General features: G+C 34.1%; 1 protein-coding gene across 1 annotated transcript; it reads right to left on the bottom strand.

Annotated features, from left to right (window-relative positions):
• Positions 1–4,083: 4,083 nt before the first annotated feature.
• On the bottom strand, positions 4,084–9,061 carry LOC133790822 (vesicle-associated protein 2-2-like). Its single transcript, XM_062228607.1, has 9 exons — positions 8,531–9,061; positions 7,893–8,024; positions 7,409–7,479; positions 7,232–7,313; positions 6,824–6,939; positions 6,571–6,753; positions 5,641–6,309; positions 5,286–5,363; positions 4,084–4,636 (listed from the first exon to the last, which is right to left on the bottom strand). The coding sequence occupies exons 2-9, from the start codon at positions 7,936–7,938 to the stop codon at positions 4,526–4,528; spliced, it is 1,356 nt and encodes a 451-aa protein (XP_062084591.1). The 5' UTR covers positions 7,939–8,024; positions 8,531–9,061; the 3' UTR covers positions 4,084–4,525.
• Between the last annotated feature and the right edge of the window lie 10,144 nt (positions 9,062–19,205).

The following is a 19,205-nucleotide window of genomic DNA, read 5'->3' as shown; positions in this document are numbered from 1 at the left end:
TGATCGACTTTTCTACTTTTTTCTAATCACAGTATTAAGATCTGACTTGATCTAATGGCCCAAGACAACCAGACCTCTAGTCTTGGTAAGCTACGACTTTAAGGTCTTGCTAAGTTACAACTTTAGAGTAAAAGTATAGATGATCTTTTTTATACGATTGTTGCTATTTGGCACTTTAAGGTGTCGAACATCACATGAGGTGGCACTTTATGGTTGGTTAGCAATACCTCATAATACTTATTAAATTCAAATTTGTGGGACGTAATATTGGATTGCACTAATAGCGGTATGCCAACTGCTTGTGGTGTTGGGCACCAGTGATGCCCTTTAACATTTCTCTTTTTATATACTTTAACGATTCACCCAAAGTAGATGTCTTGTCATCGACTTTTCTACTTTTCTAATCACAATATTAATATCTGACTCGATCTAATAGCCCAAGACAATCTTAGATCTCTGAACAAATCTATTTACTAATAAGGTTTATATTTTTTTTACTCGGTATTTTTTCTCATTATCCTAAACCCAATTTTGGTCCATGTTTTCTCAACTAAAATCACAAATAATTTACCAAACTAACAATTCAAAACAAAAATAAAATCATTCTGCTTAAAAACTGTGTTGTTATATTCAATTTTTTCTTCATCAAAATTAAATTTAGGATTCTATTTTAACCATTTTACAAAATATAGTGTCCAAAAAATAATTTGTCAAAACACAGGGTCCAAACAGGTAATGGAAAAAACACAGGATCCAAAAAGGTATAAACCCTACTAATAATGCTCCAAACTTGCATATTTAGGAGTCGTTTAGTGAGTTGGACAAGAGAATAGGACTATATTCTCTAGTCCTTTGTTTGAGTGATTTTAGGACGGTTGATAATATTGTTTAGGATATCGGAAGGATCATAATTGATTTATTATATTATTAAATGATTATATGCATGTTTAGGTGTATTAAATATGCATGTGAACTCATTTATGATTAATTAAGTGATTTTCATATTTTGGCCATTTCGAGCATATTGGCATATATGTGTCATGTGTGTGTGGTGCTTTATTATTATTTGGTTATGCTAGGGTTACTCAGCACGAGACGATCCTAGGAGATAAGCTAGTGGAAAAGTCACAACGAGATTTATACTTGACTCGGAGTGAGTCAAGGGGTATTTAGCATTACCGGGTTATTGGGTAATGGGAATACATATTTGATGATAAATTGGGAGTTAGTAAGATCAAGGGGAAATTCTGGAGGTTTTGACTATTTTGCCCCCAGGGACGTTTTCGGGACCCTGAGCATTAGGATTTGTTTGAGGCTACTTAAGCTTGAAGTAACATGTTAAGAAATAAAAAGAACATTCATAACATTCTCTCTCCTTCAAAGTTCCATTTTCGTCTCCCGGTCGCATTTTCGAAGCTTGAGTTCTAGGACTCGGATTCAAGCGAGGATCGAGGTATAGCGATTCTAGGGAAGATTAAAAGCTTATTAGCCGGAGGATCTAGTTGGGAAACAACTCAATTGGAGGTAATTCAAGTTTTAAGTTTTAAGTTTTTAAAGTTTTTAAGCTTGAATTGGACTTTGTGTTTTGATAAGTTTTTTATTGAATTGAAGCTTGGGTTTTGTTGGTTTTGGATCATGGGGATGTTTGGGAACTTTGATTTTTGAATTTGAAGATGTTTGGATAGGTTTTTGGAAGGTTTTAAAAAGGAGAAAATGAGGAAAAATGGCTGGTTCGTGGTTGGGTCGCGACCCTGTTCTAGGGCGCCACGACCTAAGCTTGAAGAAGAAGGAGGAGGGCTTTGTCTGGGCGGCGGGCCGCGACACTTAAGGGAAAAAGTTGCCAGAATTGTGTTTTAGTCGTGGGGACTTAACTCTAAGGGCCTGGGATCAATCCTACTACCTAATTGAGTGGGATTCGACGTCCTGAAGGCTTGGGTTGGATTTGGAAGTATTTATTTACTCATTTTGATGAGGTTTTATATTATGGTTGTGACTAGATTTTCACTAGGGGCTTGGAATTAGGATCGTGCTTGTGGCTCGTTTATTGGTAACCTGTGCTTGGACCAAAGGTAAGAAAACTACACCCAGTATGTGATGCATGTGATGCACGAGAAACATGTGATTAGGGCATGCCATGAATGTTGAATATGAGATTGTTCAGAGATTGAGTCTCCGTGTTTGTGCATGATCCTAATTATGCTAGCAATTGTTAAGTAAGCATGATGAATGCCCTACATTTGGATATTTGACATATGATATATGCCTGGTAGCATTGCTTACTTGTGTGTGGCACTGACTTACTAGTCAGAATCGGCAATGGTGCCAGACCCGTCTGTGAAGCTGTGACTTACTAGTCAAGTTCAACAACGGTATTGAGCACTAGTCATGTGTTATTGACCTAAAAGTCAGGAGCGGCATAAACGGCATGAACGTAGAGCCGATAAAAGATTAGATCTAATCGACATCTGCATTGAATGACTCATTATGAGCATTAATGCCAGACCGACCCTAAGTTCGATGAAAACTAAAAGCGCTTGTCTATTCTATGACTAGTTACTCAGAGCCAGGGCCAGAAGGCCCAGGTGACTGTGTAGTCACATGGATGAGGGTGCAGATCTCATGTTAGTGACTTGCTTATCAGTCACATAACTAAGGGTGCCGATCCCATGTTAGTGACTTGTTTATCAGTCACATGCCTAAGGGTGCCGATCCCATGTTAGTGACTCACTCCTCAGCCACCTATTTAATTAGGGCTATAAGCCCAGAATGGTTATCGGAACCACCAGTGTTAAATCACTCTTCTGAATAGGATTGACTTGATAGTCATCCATTCAGGAGGGCAGGATTCCTTATCCTGGATACCCCATCATTATTCGAACTTATTTGCATTCTTGAATAGGGTTATATTTGCTAAGCATGCACGTTATGACTTGATGACATGTTATTACTGTTCAAGAGCATATTGAGTTTTCTTGCTGAGCTTCGGCTCACGGGTGCTATGTGCTGCAGGTAAAGGCAAAAGAAAGCTGGACCATCCTTGAGTTAGAGAGCTTAGGTGACGATGTGTATATATGCGGCTGTTCGACCGCCACGATTGAGGGTTGAAAGAGGAACTAGGGTTAAACCATATTTTGCCACTTAGATCGGCTAGTTTTAAATATTTTATTGTAATGAACCTTAAAGTTATATTTATGGGATCCCAATGTATACACTAAACGTTTTAGTGAAACGTTATGTCTTAACCAAAAATTTTAATCCTAAACCGCTAATCATACTTAGTCACACGATTATGGTCAAATGACTCGATTAGCGAGTTTAGCACTATTTAAAATGTACACCTTAGCGGTCTTTGGAGTTTAGGGCCTTACAATAGTACTTCGTTTTTTAGGCTATTTTAACCCATGTTGGAGATGGGAAAAAAATAGTCCTGTAGCGTGACTTTTATTTTTTCATTTTTTCTTCTATCTTTAGTTTATATTTTTTGTATTCATTAAAAATTATAGATATATTTAAGAAAAATTAACTAATATTTTTTTATACAGACATTAAATATAACATACTTTTTAAACATGTATGTTTAAAATATATAATTTATTAAAATGTTATTTAATTAAAAGTTTATTCATTTAATTTTTTATAACAACAAGACAAAAATAGTAAGACAATTTAATTCAGCCCAATCCAATTCATTCTAATTTCAATTAATAATTTAGTTCAATCCAATCTAATCTTGTGTGACAAACTAGCACTTAAAAGAACAAAAATTAAAGACCAACCCTACAATTAAGCTTTATTTTTATACAATAATTAATATTGGTTTTGCAATTATACAGTTGTCGCGTCTTTGTTATTTAATAGAGATCTCATTACAATGCAGTCATAGCACGTTTGTCAATTGGGAGAAAAAGACAAACTTTACTTGCTGAGAATCAACAATACAATTTACTTTTTAAAAATCACAAGAAATGAGGTGAAAAAGACGAGCTTTACTTGCTTTTATACTTGCGTAGCAGCTTGCAGAACCAAGTTCTCACAGCATGAAAAGTAAATGCATGGAACGAATAAAAAAGTTAATAAACCACATAAGAAAATTCGAAGATAGGCTCTCTTCCTACTTTTATCACCATAAGAAATCTTTATATTCGAGCCCTCAATTTACAAACCAATTGACTTTGGTAGCATCTCCCAAATGCAAGTAGCTCTTCTTTTTTATAATTTTTTTAAATAACACGAAAATACTTTACACGATTTATCCTCTGTTTTCTCTAAATATACATAATATATATTTTTATAGATAATAAAAAGTGGCTGGCATATTGCATGTAGAAGAGTTTTACTCCTGGAGTAGATAAAGACTAAGTTGATGAACATCAATAACTGACCATCCATTCATCTTTTCCTTTTTCCACATGTGGAGTAGAGTAGATAAAGAGAAGTAAAGAAACTCTTATACCTATATTCCTACATACAAGCAATGGCATAGATAATAATGGCTTCATTCAACCATCAGGAGGAGGAGGGTTTTTCAGGGGTGTAAACGGTACCCAAGAACGATGCTGATAAATGCAACCATTAAAACAAACAGAAGAGGAAACCCAACTTGGACTGTTTTCACGCCCCCTTTGCTCAACTCTGCCTGCAGTTAACAAAAGAATAACACTTGAGACAGGTCTCTGATGCAGAAGTCGAGGGTGAACTCGTGACTTCTTATTGAACAAAAAACAAGGCAAAACAAAGAAAGTTATTGCTCTGAAGCTACACCCAGACAAATACAAAAAAGAGAGGACAACCCAGTTTTCAAAATGAAGCTGCAAATTACAGGTACTCCGCCATACTGTGAAAACCTCAGTGATGTAGAGGCTCCAAGCCAGTTATTGAAAAGGAAACATTCATCAACTGATAGAGGCAAATGATTGTAGTGGTTTTAAAAAAGTAAGTCTGCGCCTTTTACTTCTACTTTACCTCGTACTTGTCAACTAAGACATAGTTTAGTCTAGCATATAAAGTTAGCACAAACCAACAGATACTCTTTAAATGGTTGTGAAATTAATTTCTTGCTTAACCTTTTTCATACTTTAATTTTTAATTTTTAATTTTTTTTTCCACTCACTATCTGAGCGCTAAATTCATCCCTCTGCTGCTATGGAGATTACAATTTTTTTTTTCCAGATTTTATTGCAGGACATAACAGTTAAGGAAATATATCAGAAACACAAAAGAGAAGACATAACAGTTAAGGAAATATATCAGAAACACAAAAGAGAATAGGGGGTTAAAAGAATTACTAATTTCTCCTGTAAAAAATTTCTCTCTTCAATGCTTGATTTCCTCTCCTCCATCAGCTTTAAAATAGCAACATCAGCCTACAAAGGAAAAATATCAGTTAATGTTGGCCCTTGATTAATGAAAGAGCAATAAAAAAACCAAGGATAAAAGACCAAATGATATTGTGATCCAAATAATAAGGATAATTACTACATTTGTTCAGTTTTTCCTTCCATGCGGGGTTAAAAAAAACTTCCAATCTTACATGAAAAGAAGTAAAAAAACAAAGAGAGTAAAGAATTATAATAATATGAAACTAAAGGCAATCCATAAAAGCCACACACCAACACTAAATGTAGTTGTGACAAGACCAACCTGGTGAAGCTTTAGTTCAAATTGGCTTAGCTTTGATTTAATCTCCTCAACATCTTTAAACAACTTCAACTCCTCTACAGCCTTTACATTTTTCATCTCAACATCTCTCACTGGTTTCAACTCCGCCACACTCCCTACAGATTTTAACTCTATGTCCTTTGCTGGCTTCAATTCCTCTACATCTTTATCTGAATTCAAATATTTGACATCCTTTGCTGGATTCACCTCCTCCACGTACTTTGATGGCTTCAAATCCTCCACGTACTTTGCAGACTTCAAATCCTCCGTGCACATTGATGGCTTCAACTCCTCCACGTACCTTGCAGGCTTCAACTCCTCTGCAAACATTGATGCCTTCAACTCCTCTGTGTACACTGACGGCTTCAATTCCTCTGCATACATTGCGGGCTTCAACTCCTCTTCATACATTGCGGGCTTCAACTCCTCTGTGTACTCTACAGGCTTCAACTCCTCCGTGTACTTTACAGGCTTCAACTCCTCCACGTGCTTCGCAGGCTTCAGCTCCTCTACGCCCTTTGCTGGTTTCAACTCCTGGACATCCTTTTCTAGCATAAACTCCACATTTTTCACTGGCTTCAATTCTGTAGCCTCTACTGGCTTTGGCTCTTTAATTTTAACTGTTACAGACTCCTCTGTATCCTTGCTAACCTGAGTCACGAGAAGACTAAAATGATATTAAAAATAAAAATACTTAGCATAATTGACATGATGAATTTATTTAAAATATATATATCTACACCTGACAAATGTCCTTACACTAATGCATCCTCCAAAGTAAATAACTATTTTACCATGCAAAATCAATGCATCTCGTCTGAGAAAATAAGAAACAAAAGCAAATTTGATATGTAAAAAGTGAGGAGGAGGTGGTATTGAGACAACAAAGTAAAATTAAAGAGTTTATCTAACCGTGTGCTGTTTGGATAAATTTTCAACTCCATTCAAAGATTGATCTTTAAAAATTAAATAATCATGACCCATCCCCTGGTTTAAAGCTCCATTAATTGGCGACAAGGTTGGTGAATGAGTTGGGCTGATAAGAATCACTCTTAGTTTCTTCTCTTCAACCAGCTTCCCACTATCTTTGACAAACTGCAAAAAGAAACAATGAGAAACTAAAAGAGAAATCAAGATAAACAACAACAAAAACAACAAAAATTACCATGCTAGCTGTAATGTCCTCATCTGTTGTCTCAGCAGAAACAACTGTGCTCTGGATTAAAAACTTATCCTTGCAGTCCAAGTCTAGTGGAGTTGTCCGTGGCATTTGCATTGTGACTAAGTTCACATAAAAGAAAGAAAAAAAAATTACTAAAGGAGCATACTGAAAGAAAAATGAAAACTGAGCAAAACATTTCGCTTATCAACAAAACCCACCACCAAATGATCTTATGACAAGCAGAAAGTTAATTTATGAGCCTCAAAATTGTCTAGAGCGGATGATTGTGGGTTTTGTTTAAAATAAATAGATAGGTTGAAAGCACTTACACCCTTGCCAAAAAAAAAAATTGCAAGGCAGAAAATATAAAAGAAGAAAGGCAAACAACAAAAGCAATTGAATAATGTGTACCTATAAAATCAGAACTCGAATTTGGCATGACAACACCTACATTGGGCCGTACACAGTATCTCTTAGGGGAAGTGGTCTTAACCTGCCAATATCATCATTCTTAAATCACATTGCAATCTGGATACCATCATATACCAAATGTTTGGTATTACCTTAACCAACAGAAATTAAATATACCTTAAAAGCAACATGATAGTTGGTGTTATTGGCAAGCCGAACTGAGCATGAGCTAGGCTTCTTCAATTCAACTATGAAAAACAATAAGAAAATCAATCGACGAACTAACGAAACATGTCAAGGAAGTGAAATAACAAAACTGTTCAGTTGTGACCTTCCAGCAGCCTTACAAACTCCTTAAGCACAGCCAAACAAGTTCTCTATATTAAAAGTTAAAGCCGCTGCCACTAAAACTAAGTCAATTGATTTTTTACGAAACACTACCTTACTTCTTTCCCACCCCTCTTCCCCAATAATTGACACACAAGACTAGTATATAAATTTTTTAAAAATAAATAAAAAAAACAGAGCTTTTGCAAGAACACAATCCCAACTAACGATCAATCATATTAAAGAAAAAGAGAAAATTCATTAATAATTACAGGGATCACGATGATGCTAAAATCAGGGACCAATACCCATAAGACAATAATGATGAACTTACTTGTGAACTTCAATTCTTTAGGTTGAATTTCCAAAAGTTTACTCATTTCTCCGCTTTCTGAAAACTCGAGTTCAAAAACGATTTTCTCTTAGCATCCAAAAGCACGCACTAATACCCAACTCCACTTTAGCCCTGCATAATTACAAAATTACAAAAATGAAGTCCCAAAAAAATCCTGCTTAAAATAAAAAATGGCAAATAGATGCGTTCACACAATCACACGCGCGCAAGTATTAATAAAATCCAACGCTTTTGGTTTGGTTACTGAGAAAACGCCTAGAGATCAGAATACATTAACTTTATTTATAATAAATATGTAAATATATAAATCAATTATTATTAAATTAAAAAATAACCCAACTTAAAATAAAAAAAAATTAAATTAAAAGTTTTTGTGCAGAGGATCCCAAGACAAAAATCACAGAATAAGAGATTCAAAGAATCGATTCTTTCTATCGTCAAAATTTTCTCACCAAACAAACACACAACCCAAGAAGTCTAAACTCCAACTCCTCAAAATCTCTCCTCTCTAATCTCTACGATCAAAATCAGAACGGCTACGTTCGAAGTTTTCAACTCGTGATCGATCTAAAAAACGAAAAATGTGAAGAAAAAAACATGTCCATGTATATACTTACTTAAATCGTGACTCGCTCCGGAATCAGTACGTCAAAACGAGTCCAGAAACCGAAAATGGTCTCCAATCAAGACTAAACTCAGCTCAACTCAACGCAGAAGAGAAAAACCAATACCGAGTTGTCTGCAACTCGCTTTACAGCTAAAAATAAAGGCCGAATCGCCCAAAATAGAACTAGTGAAGAAGAAGCAACCCTTCTCCGTTCGGAATCGTCTTCTTAGGGGAACTTTGAATACAGTTAGAAGAGGACGAAGACTGTGTAGTCGGTCAATTTGGAGGCAAAGAGAAAACAAACAAAAAACGTAAAAAGGAATCAAACTGATGCGTGAAAATTCCGTTTTTCGGAACCAATATATATACCTATAGATATAATAATATTATTATAATAATAATATTAACAATAAGGCCAATCTTCGGTTGGATTTAAACAATTGGGGAGCAAAGGACAAACCCTAGGATTCTAGAGGGAGAAAATGATAAAGAGAAGGAAAAATTTAGAGAGAGAAAACTGTGGTGGGTGGTCTGAAACAGAACTAATGGCCAAATATTATTTACTTACTATAACAACTAGTGAAAGCGCCAGTTGAACCTGCCAGCAGTTCGGAATTGGTTCGGGTTCGGGTTCGGGTTCGGGTTCGGGTTCGGGTTCGGGTTCGGGTGGATTAAATCGATTAATTAATTGAGGTGAAAGGTCTTTATCTAATATCTATACAAGATTTTGAGGTTGAAAATGCATTTTCAGAAAAAGATTATTGGACGATTCTTAAAAAATAAAAGACACGGATAAGGCAAGATTCTGATTTAGTTAAAAAAATAATTTTCATCTCAGTTTTTTTTTTCAATTTTCAAAAAATTAAAATAATTCATGGTGTTCACAATACCATTATTCCAAGTTAAATATAACAATACCATGTAATTAATTGATCTATTTCACTATACCTTCTTCCACAAATATTAACAATGTCAATAAATAATAAAGGATATGATTTCGTTACTAGTTATAAAGAGTAATAATGAGTTTGGATTTGGGTTTGACCGTGACACTTTTCCAAATATACATAATGGGATGGGATGAAGCTTACAAGTATACATTACTTACATGATATGATATGACTCCATTAAATGCTTGGTCCCTTTTGTAGTCATCATTTTATTTCATTTCTTTTTACTATATAGCTATATTATTACAAAAGTCATTTGTTGAAAAGGTTCTGCCCTTGCACTAAAAATAAAAAGAAAAAGTTCAAATCTTGTTCTGCCAAAATGAACATGGAGATGGAGTCAGGGATAAGCCACTAAAAAAATGGTAACTATAGTTTTTTATTTATTTTTTTAAAAAAAACCTTCATTAAATAATCACTCTGCCCATACTGCATGGAGAATCATTGTGTAAAAATTAATTTTTTTTAAAAAAAATTATCACTTTCGGGAATCACGGATTAATTATGAACGAAACACTGTAATAATTTTAGTGAAAAAAAATATAGTATGATAGGATGAACTTAAAACCTTACAAAAATTAATAATAAAATAAATTAATTAAAGCGTTAATTTTAGCTCAATTTAATTGAAATAATACTTTTTCTTTTATTTTTAATTTTAATTTATTTAAACGAAAGTCTTGAGATCGGCGAGGATTTTTTTATAAAAGAAATATTAATTTATTTTTTTAAGAGGAAAAGCAAATATTCCTTCTTCTTTTTTAAATGGCATGAACTGAACTTATAAATAAATTAAATGAGAAGTATACAGAAGAGAATAATTTGTATATATACGTCAGAAGGTTCGTGACTTTTTTTTTATAAAAAGAAAAAAAAAGGTGTGGACATAATTTTTTAATTTTGTTAAAACTATATCAAATTGTAAGGTCTTTATATCAGCTTTTATTCTTTTAATTTTTGCCACTTAGAATAATAAGAAGCAATTTCTTAAAGATATTATTTATCATTTCTTTTTGTATGTACTCTTTTTAGTAATTATTTGTAACATTTTATCAAATCTTTTAATACTTATTATTCTCTTTCTTTTTTTTTCTTTCTTTCATTCATTTTCTTATGATCACCCAATTCTACCAAAAACAAAACACTATATATAAATAATTGATGGTGAAGCGTAAAACATTCGCTTTATTGAATGTGATTATCATTTAGTGGTTTAGTTATGGTTTAGTTGTTGTAATAAGTGGGTGCAATTCTTACGTTGGGTATGACTACCTCTTCGTAATGATTTTTTTGAAATTTAGTTTGGTTTCGTAGTTGTTGTTATTTTTAATATAAAAATATAATAAAGTACGATAAAAATTCTATAATAAGTTAGAAAATCATGATCAAATCTTGCAACACAATTACTTATAAAAATATTAACGAGGAGTGCTAATAAATTCTTATTCTCACTTTTCCGATTGGTACATAAAAAGTATTCAAATATAACATTTTTTATTTTAATTTCATAAATTTAATGAAAATTTTGAAGATTCATATATTTTTATTTAAATATCTATTTTAGATGATTTTGTTTTTTAATTTTAATTTTTTTTTAAATCTACAAAATTAAATTATATAAAATCTTAAAATTTATATAAGGAATATACAATTTTGATTATTCATTCAATGCATGTTTCATGGGGTATTAATGACCATGGTGATTCAATCCAAGAGGATGGTTGTGGGTAGAGATTAGAAGGAGAAATGATATTGATAAACGATTTAAGAGAGAGAAAAAGAGCTTCAACATAAGATAGTGGTGGTGGTGGTAGTAGTGTCGCCTTGGTAAAGAGAGAGAACAAGAAAGATAGATTATGAGGGAGAGAGAGAAAAGAATTAATGGCAAGGGTACTATGGTCAAAATTTTACAAAAATACCTATTTTTGGGATGCCTAATAATGTTGTCATTTTTTTAATTTAGATATATTTTCAAGCATAGAGCATGAAATTTCCCTATAGGAATTTTTTTAGATAATGGCATCACTTTTGCCCCTATCGTAGGAGCGTTTTTTTTTTTTTTTTTTTTGGTACTTGGAGAAATTATAATCTAATTTTTTTTGCATGATGGCGTACATAACAAACACCCCAACAATTTTTATAAAATTTAGAATAATTTATGGTGCCGAAATCAAAGTTCAAGCAGTCAGTTACATATATGCCTAATTTTTTGTTATACGCGTGGAAAATAGACTCTTTGAACTCTAATTTCGGCACCGTAAATTATTCAGAATTTTTCGAAAATTAGCGGAATACCTACTATAACTATCATGTATGTTGTCATACAAAAAAAAAAAAATCAATTATAATTTCTCAAAGTACCGAATATAAAAAATGCCCATACGGTAGAAGCAAAACTGATGCATCTACCTAATAAGCTCCCTATATATATTTGATAAATCAAAAAAAAAATTTGAACAAAAGTATTTATATCCTAGATCTCTAGGAAAAGGGCTAAGAGCAAGACCATATCTAATGAAAGTTACTAGCCCCTATACTAGCTCTTTGTTATGTGAACAAAGAGTTTGACAGTTGGCTTATTTGTAAGGCAGGTTTCTAAGTTTTACATGTTTTGGCAAATTGGTCCCCAAACTTTCTGGTTTGATGCAAATACATCCTTGGACTAACAATGTTAATAATTATGTTAAAGAAAAGGCAATATAAATAATTTGGTCCCTAAACTTTGTGTGTATTGGCAAATTGGTCCCCCAAACTTATTATTGTTAATATATTTTGAACTTTTGATGTTAAAAATAGAATTAAAACTAAAGTAAAAAAATAGAGATGGGAGAGAGTGATAGAATATTCCAAAGTTCTATTAGGATCATTTTATAGTGTAGGTATCATCATTACAATATGATTAGGACTAAAGAACTCGCCATTTTGAGCTTAAAATACGTGTCCGTACCCATTTTGTTTAAAAGTAAAATAATTAAAAAAAAATGTACATCACCTAAAATTAATATATATATTACACTATTATTGACACCGTTTTTCGTCAACTTAGAGAAGAAAAGCAATTAAACAAAATAAACCAAAGGAAACAGAAAGACAGGTTCTTTTACGTAGTTCAACAGTTAAAATCTATCTAGTCCACGAGTTTGTGTTATTAACTTCTTGGGATTCTCTGATAGCTTTCTAGAAGCAATTGTACAGAGTTTTTCCTATATCAATCATTTGGTCTCTACAAATGAATTATCACACTCTATTTATAGAGGGGTTTTCTGAATATCTTCCCACAAATTTTGGGAAGTTATTCTACAAATCAAATAAAACAATTACATTAAATGCATACATTTATCATGTGCGCGGTAATATCCCATGATATTTGGGATTTAATAACAAATTACATCTGATCCCTTAAATATAAGGATTTTACAACAATAAACACATTCACACCCAGCTGACGAGCTTGGATGCTAGATTCACGTGCCTTCGAGACCGTTTGCCTATTGCGAGCTTGTCATCTTGGTTTGCCTATGCTCCCAATAAGTAATTATTGACGAAACGATCCTCTTCGAGCTTACACCTCTCGAGCTCGAACCGTCCTGTCTGAGGGCAGGAAATAAATCAAGAAGTTTATACAAGTATTGAACCATTGCTACAGTGAGTTGTGAGCCTAACTTATAACCTCGGAGCACCTCCGAGACTGCGTAGTTTCCGAGCTCACCAATCTGAGGTTGCCATTTACTGCCTTAGCGAGACTGTCTCTAACTTGCAGGTCACATGATGACTGTGCTAATCTCGAGCTTACGCCTTGCGAGCCTGAGTTTTGAGATCAAAATTCTCATTCTCGAAATTTGGGTGTAACAACTATATTAATAGCTCAAAGTATTAAATATTGACTAAAATAAAATTAATATTTTAAAAAAAGTTACTAATGTAAATGTAGTTTTGTCATGCATTGAACATCATGTTAAGACATGAATTTCACATATTAACATACTAGAAGCTCACTTTATTAATCATGTCATTTTTTCCTATTTCGAACATCATGTTATAACACTAAAAGCCCAGAATCACGTGATTTTAATTCAACACATGTTTTGTTGAGTTGTCTTTCTCCTTTTGTACCCTAGTATATGTTGAGATTGATTAAGTTGTTTACATAATGTGGTGCAAAACACTTAACGGTTTTCATTTAAGTTGAAGTGAAAATGTGAGATTTTATAGTAGGCATCTATTATTGACTTTTACGGTTTAAAGTGATACAATGATGTATCTACGCATGCCCAAAAAGTTTGGGAGCATTTTGAGGTGTTTACGGTCACTTTTGAGAAGTTAGACCTGCCTATATGACCTTGGATCGCCTCATCATGGGCGATGAATCGCCTAAAGTGTGAAATACTCGAAGACACACTACAAGCGATGCATTGCCTTACATGCCGTACGGTTACATAGTTTTCGCTCTGAATGATGTGTTCAAAGCTCTAATCCTATTGGTTAGACATAATGACGGTGCCTGCGCTATAAATAAGGGTTATTAGAGTTGCAAAGTCTTGATCACACTTTACAACTGTCTCTCTAACCTCTTTCTATTTAGTTCTCATAGATCATAAATTTTCTCTAAGAAACTTATCAAGAATTGCTTGACTTGTATGAGTTTCAAAGGCTTATTCAATCCCAAATCTCATTCTATCTTGGTGAAGCTTCAAGCATTTAATGGAAAGGCCTAGAATAGAGATTTTGGACAGTGATACTGTAACGTCCTCCTAATCCAGGACTGTTACACTGTGTACTTTAAATTGTGTCAGACTTGCTAATCAAGTCATTTGGTTATAAACATGTAACTAAGGTTTACATCAAGGGTTAGGGTTAAAATTTTTTGTCAAAGGAATTGTTGCCTTTTTTATTTAAAATTTTTTATACATACATGTGATCCCAAAATATTACAAACAAACGTTTAAAAGGGTGTATATACATCAAAAGTTATAACCGGCCGACCTAAGCGGCAAAATTAGGGCTACAACCCTGGTTCCTCTGAGATATCCTCGGTCGTGGTGGATGAGCAGCCGCATATGTACACGTTGTCATCGAAGCTCTTCAACTCATGGCTGGTCAAGCTTTCCTTTTCCCTTACCTGCACCACATAGCACTTGTGAGCCAAGGCTCAGCAAGAAAACTTAAACATGTGAATGAATAGAAAATACAGATTTCCAAATACTTATCTAGCATGCCCAACAGTAAAAACCTACTCACGCATGCACACAATCATAAATAAATGGTCATTGGACCATTTTGGAGGCACTACCCTGAACAGTTGACCATAGAGCCAACCCCGATGCCCTATGCCCTAGCTATTGGACCATAGGATCACCTGGGTCCTACGCCCTTAGCTCTGGGTAACTAGCCATAGAGCTAGCCAAATGCTTTGTTTTCCAACGACCATTGGGTCGGCCAACGTAATAGTACGTTTCTGATTTGGGCATAAACCTTTCGACCAGCGCACAACGCGCTATTGTCGTCCTTGACTAATAAGTCAAGCCCTGAACCAAGTATTCAGATACAGATGCAGAAACAGATTTAGATAAGCATACTTCAGACAACAAAAGTATGCATACATATTAATCATATAACATCATCAAATAATTACAAACATAGTAATAACCATGGTCCTTAACGAGGCCAAGCCCTAGCTATGCAAACCATGCGAACAGTCATATAACACTTAATCAGGTACAGAATATTCAAGTATGTTTAATCAACAAGTGAAACGATAACTTAAACATGTTCATTCTCAGGGGCTTGAGCCCTATTCATAATTATAATTAACAGTCGGGCCAAGCCTTAATCACATATATCGCGTATTGGGTGCAATTTTCTTACCTCGTGTCTGAGTATAGCATAAAATAAGGTGGACCCTCGAGCACGATTCCGGTTCTGAGCCTCTAGCGATAACCTAGTCACAACCATAATATAGGATTCCGTCAATATCGAACAAATAAAGGCTTTCGGATCGAGTCCTAGACTCCGGGACCTCAAACTCTACTAAATCGAGTAGTAGAATCGATCCCTTGCCCTTAGGTTTAAATCATTGTCTCTTAAAACCCATAGTGGCCAAAACAACCCATGCGGGCCGCGACCTGCCCATGAGAGTCACGACGCGTCCCTCAAGTCAGAGGCCCCCTTCTTCCTAGAAACGGGATACGGCCTGCGACCTACCCTTGAGGGTCACGGCGCGCCTCCCAGACAGAAGCCCCCCAAGGGCCTTAGGTTCGGTTGGGCACGGCGCCCCAAGAACAAGGCTATGACCTGACCCTGCGAACCCATAATTTCTTCATTTTTCTCCAACCAAACTCAATCTAGTTTACACCATTTTTGAATTTGAGGGTGTCCTGCACATGTGCTTAAAGGAAAGACCGGGAAGTTGGAATCACGCTCTGAAGTGTGCATGTTTGTGGGATATTCCAAAGAGACTAGAGGTGGAATTTTCTATAGTCCAAAAGATAATAAAATATTTGTATCGACAAATTTAACTTTTCTTGAACATGACTATGTCAATAACCACAAACCTCGCAATAAAGTTGTACTGGAGGAGATGGTCTCGAATGAAGTTGCAAAGTCACCAACAACAACCAATGAAAAACGGCAAAATGAAACTGCTAGTTCTAATCAGAATAGTAGAGAGCCTCGCCATAGTGGGAAGGTTAGTAAGCAACCCACACGCTATGAACACGAAGTTTAAATGCTTGTGTCTGACACAAACAAAGACGATTTATTGACATTTAAAGATGCAATGAATGATTCTGACAATGACGAATAACAAGACGCCATGAACCAAGAAATAGAATCGATGTATTCCAATTTTGTCTGGGTTCTTGAAGATCCACCTGAGAATATCAAACCCATTGGTAGCAAGTGGATATTCAAGAAGAAAATAGGAGCGGATGGAAAAGTAGAGACTTTCAAAGCAAGGCTTGTAGCCAAAGGCTACACACAGAAAGAAGGGGTTGATTATGAAGAAACATTTTCTCCTGTAGCCACGCTAAAATCCATTCGTATACTCTTGTCCATTTCTGCATGCATGGATTATGAGATTTGGCAAATGGATGTCAAAACAACTTTTCTGAATGGCTACCTTGACGAAACCATTTACATGTCTCAACCAGAAGGGTTCGAAGAAAAAGGTCAAGAGCAAAAATTTTGCAAGCTTCTTAGGTCCATTTATGGACTCAAACAAGCTTCTAGATCTTGGAATCTTAGATTTGATGACATAATTAAAACGTTTGGTTTTGAACAAAACGTTGACAAACCTTGTGTCTATAAACAAATCAAGATGGTGTAGTAGTATTCCTCGTTCTTTACGTTGATGATATATTACTGATTGGAAATGATGTAACATCATTATCAAAGGTAAAGAAATGATTAGCTGAACAATTCCAAATGAAAGATTTGAGAGAAGCCAAGTATGTTCTGGGCATTAAAATTCTTAGAAATAGACATAATAGAACTTTGGCACTGTCTCAAGCAACTTATATTGATAAGGTGCTAGAACGCGTTAATATGCGAAACTCCAAAAATGGTGATATGCCAACTCATTCTAAAGTATTCCTTTACAAGGAACAGTGTCCTAAAACACCTCAGGAAGAGGAAAATATGAGACAATATCCCTATGCCTTAGCGGTAGGCAGTCTAATGTATGCCATGTTGTGTACTAGACCTGACATTTGTTATGCAGTAGGGAAAGTCAGCCGTTATCAATCCAATCCTAGATTGAGTCATTGGACTGCAGTGAAGAATATTCTCAAGTATCTTAGAAATGCTAGAGATTATATGCTTGTATATTCAGGTGGAGACCTGAACCCCACTGGTTACACTGATTCTGATTTTCAATCAGACAGAGGTAGTCGGATATGGACTTCTGGATCAATGTTTACTCTTGGAGGAGGAGCAGTAGTATGGCGAAGTATTAAACAAACCAGCATTGCAGACTCCATCATGGAAGCCGAGTATATAGCAGCTAAGGAGGCTGTGTGGCTCAAGAAGTTCTATTATGATTTGGAAGTAGTGCTAGATGTGAATAAGCCACTAGTCTTATACTGTGATAACAATGGGGCAGTGGCTAACTCAAAGGAACTACAGAGTCACAAGAGGGAAAAGCACATCGAGAGGAAGTATCACTTGGTAAGAGAGATAGTTCACCGAGGAGATGTTGCAGTTATGAAGATAGCTTCAAAGCATAATCTTGCAGATCCTTTCACAAAGACTTTATCCATAAAATCTTTTAAGGAGCATGTAAGAAACATGGGAATTAAAGTGATGCCTCATTTGCTTTAGGGCAAATGGGAGGTTGTTGGGAATTGTGCCCTGAAAGCATATGTAGTAGACATTGTTTTAAGAAATAAATAAATAAATTGAATTTGTTATGCATATATTTTATGGACTATATTATTTTGTGATAATATTAAGTAAATATCAGAAAAATTCCTAAGTTCATATATGTGATCTCAACTACGTATTGCTACGGGAGAATTGTGTTTGAGATAAATGAACTTGAATAGTTCGCAGTAAAATAAAGTTATGAAATCTTTAGATTAATTACTGCAAGTACGATTCACTAGTATTATGAATACATGTGATCTAGATCGAGATCATTACTGTAGTAGGACACTTTAGTGGATGCACTTTATATATTAGAATATATAGAACTGGACCAGATATGTTAATTAATACTTAGTTAAATACCGTTTCGAAGTATTAATTAAATATATCATCTGATGATCATATACAAATAGATCTTAATCCTGAAGTTACTATGAACTCATATTTATGTAATATGAGTTCTTTGATTCACTCGTTAGGGCCTGTCAGAATGATCAAGCAATAAACTTTTGTTTTGGGAACTCATTAATGTAAATGGATGGGGATATAGTATACAGATATAGAATCTATACCTTCTCGTGAGAGATTGAATAATGGTTCTCTTAAGGGTTGACTTTTGGGACTGAAAATGTTATTGGGCTCAAATTCATAATTTAGTTATGAATTAACCTTCACTAGTAAAATTAATGATACTTAAGGAAACAAGATATAATTAAAAAGGGTAAAATGGTAATTTTATTCCCGATTAGTTATGAACCATTATTAGAGGGTTAATTTGTATGTAATGATTATATCAATGGACACTTTATTATTATAAAGTGCTTAGTAAATGAAATGTCTATAATTACAAGAGTGCAATCTCGTATTTATAGTGGAGTAATCATGAGATTAATAAATTAATATTATTTAATTAAATAATTTAATTAATAATCTCAAATTTATTGGAGCTTGGAATTATAGGTCCATAGGTCCCCATAGCGGCTATATCAACAATATTCAATGGAAGAGTTGATATAAAATGAAAAATAGTTGAAAGACATATTTAAGAAGAAATTTGTTCTTCGAGCCAAATATGCAATTATGTGATAATAGTGATTAAATAATTAATTTCAAATTAGTGGTAATTAACAAAATTAATTAATATTTAATTATTATGTAGTTTTTGAAATTATATTAAATAATTAATTAATTATAATTTTCAAAATTATAATAAATTAAATATTTAATTTCAAAATTAATATTTAATTTAAATTAGTTTTAATTAATGAGTATAATTAATTAAATATATTTATTTGAGTGAGAGATAATAATCTGATAAGTTCAAATTAGATTTGAATTTAAAATATTGTTATTTATTCTAATAATTAATTATAT

The sequence above is a fragment of the Humulus lupulus genome, chromosome 7 (genome assembly GCF_963169125.1).
Source record: "Humulus lupulus chromosome 7, drHumLupu1.1, whole genome shotgun sequence".
Taxonomy (NCBI): Eukaryota; Viridiplantae; Streptophyta; class Magnoliopsida; order Rosales; family Cannabaceae; genus Humulus; species Humulus lupulus.
The sequence above is the reverse complement of the archived record's forward strand: the minus strand, read 5'-3'. Positions and strand labels throughout refer to the sequence as shown.

Excerpts from the sequence above, each read along its gene's own strand:
- LOC133790822 (XM_062228607.1), bottom strand. The coding sequence starts at position 7,938 with ATGAGTAAACTTTTGGAAATTCAACCTAAAGAATTGAAGTTCACAA. Across the intron at positions 6,310-6,570 it reads ATTTATCCAAACAGCACACG|GTTAGCAAGGATACAGAGGA; the intron begins GTTAGATAAACT and ends CTCGTGACTCAG. Across the intron at positions 4,637-5,285 it reads ATTTTTTACAGGAGAAATTA|GCAGAGTTGAGCAAAGGGGG; the intron begins GTAATTCTTTTA and ends TGTTAACTGCAG.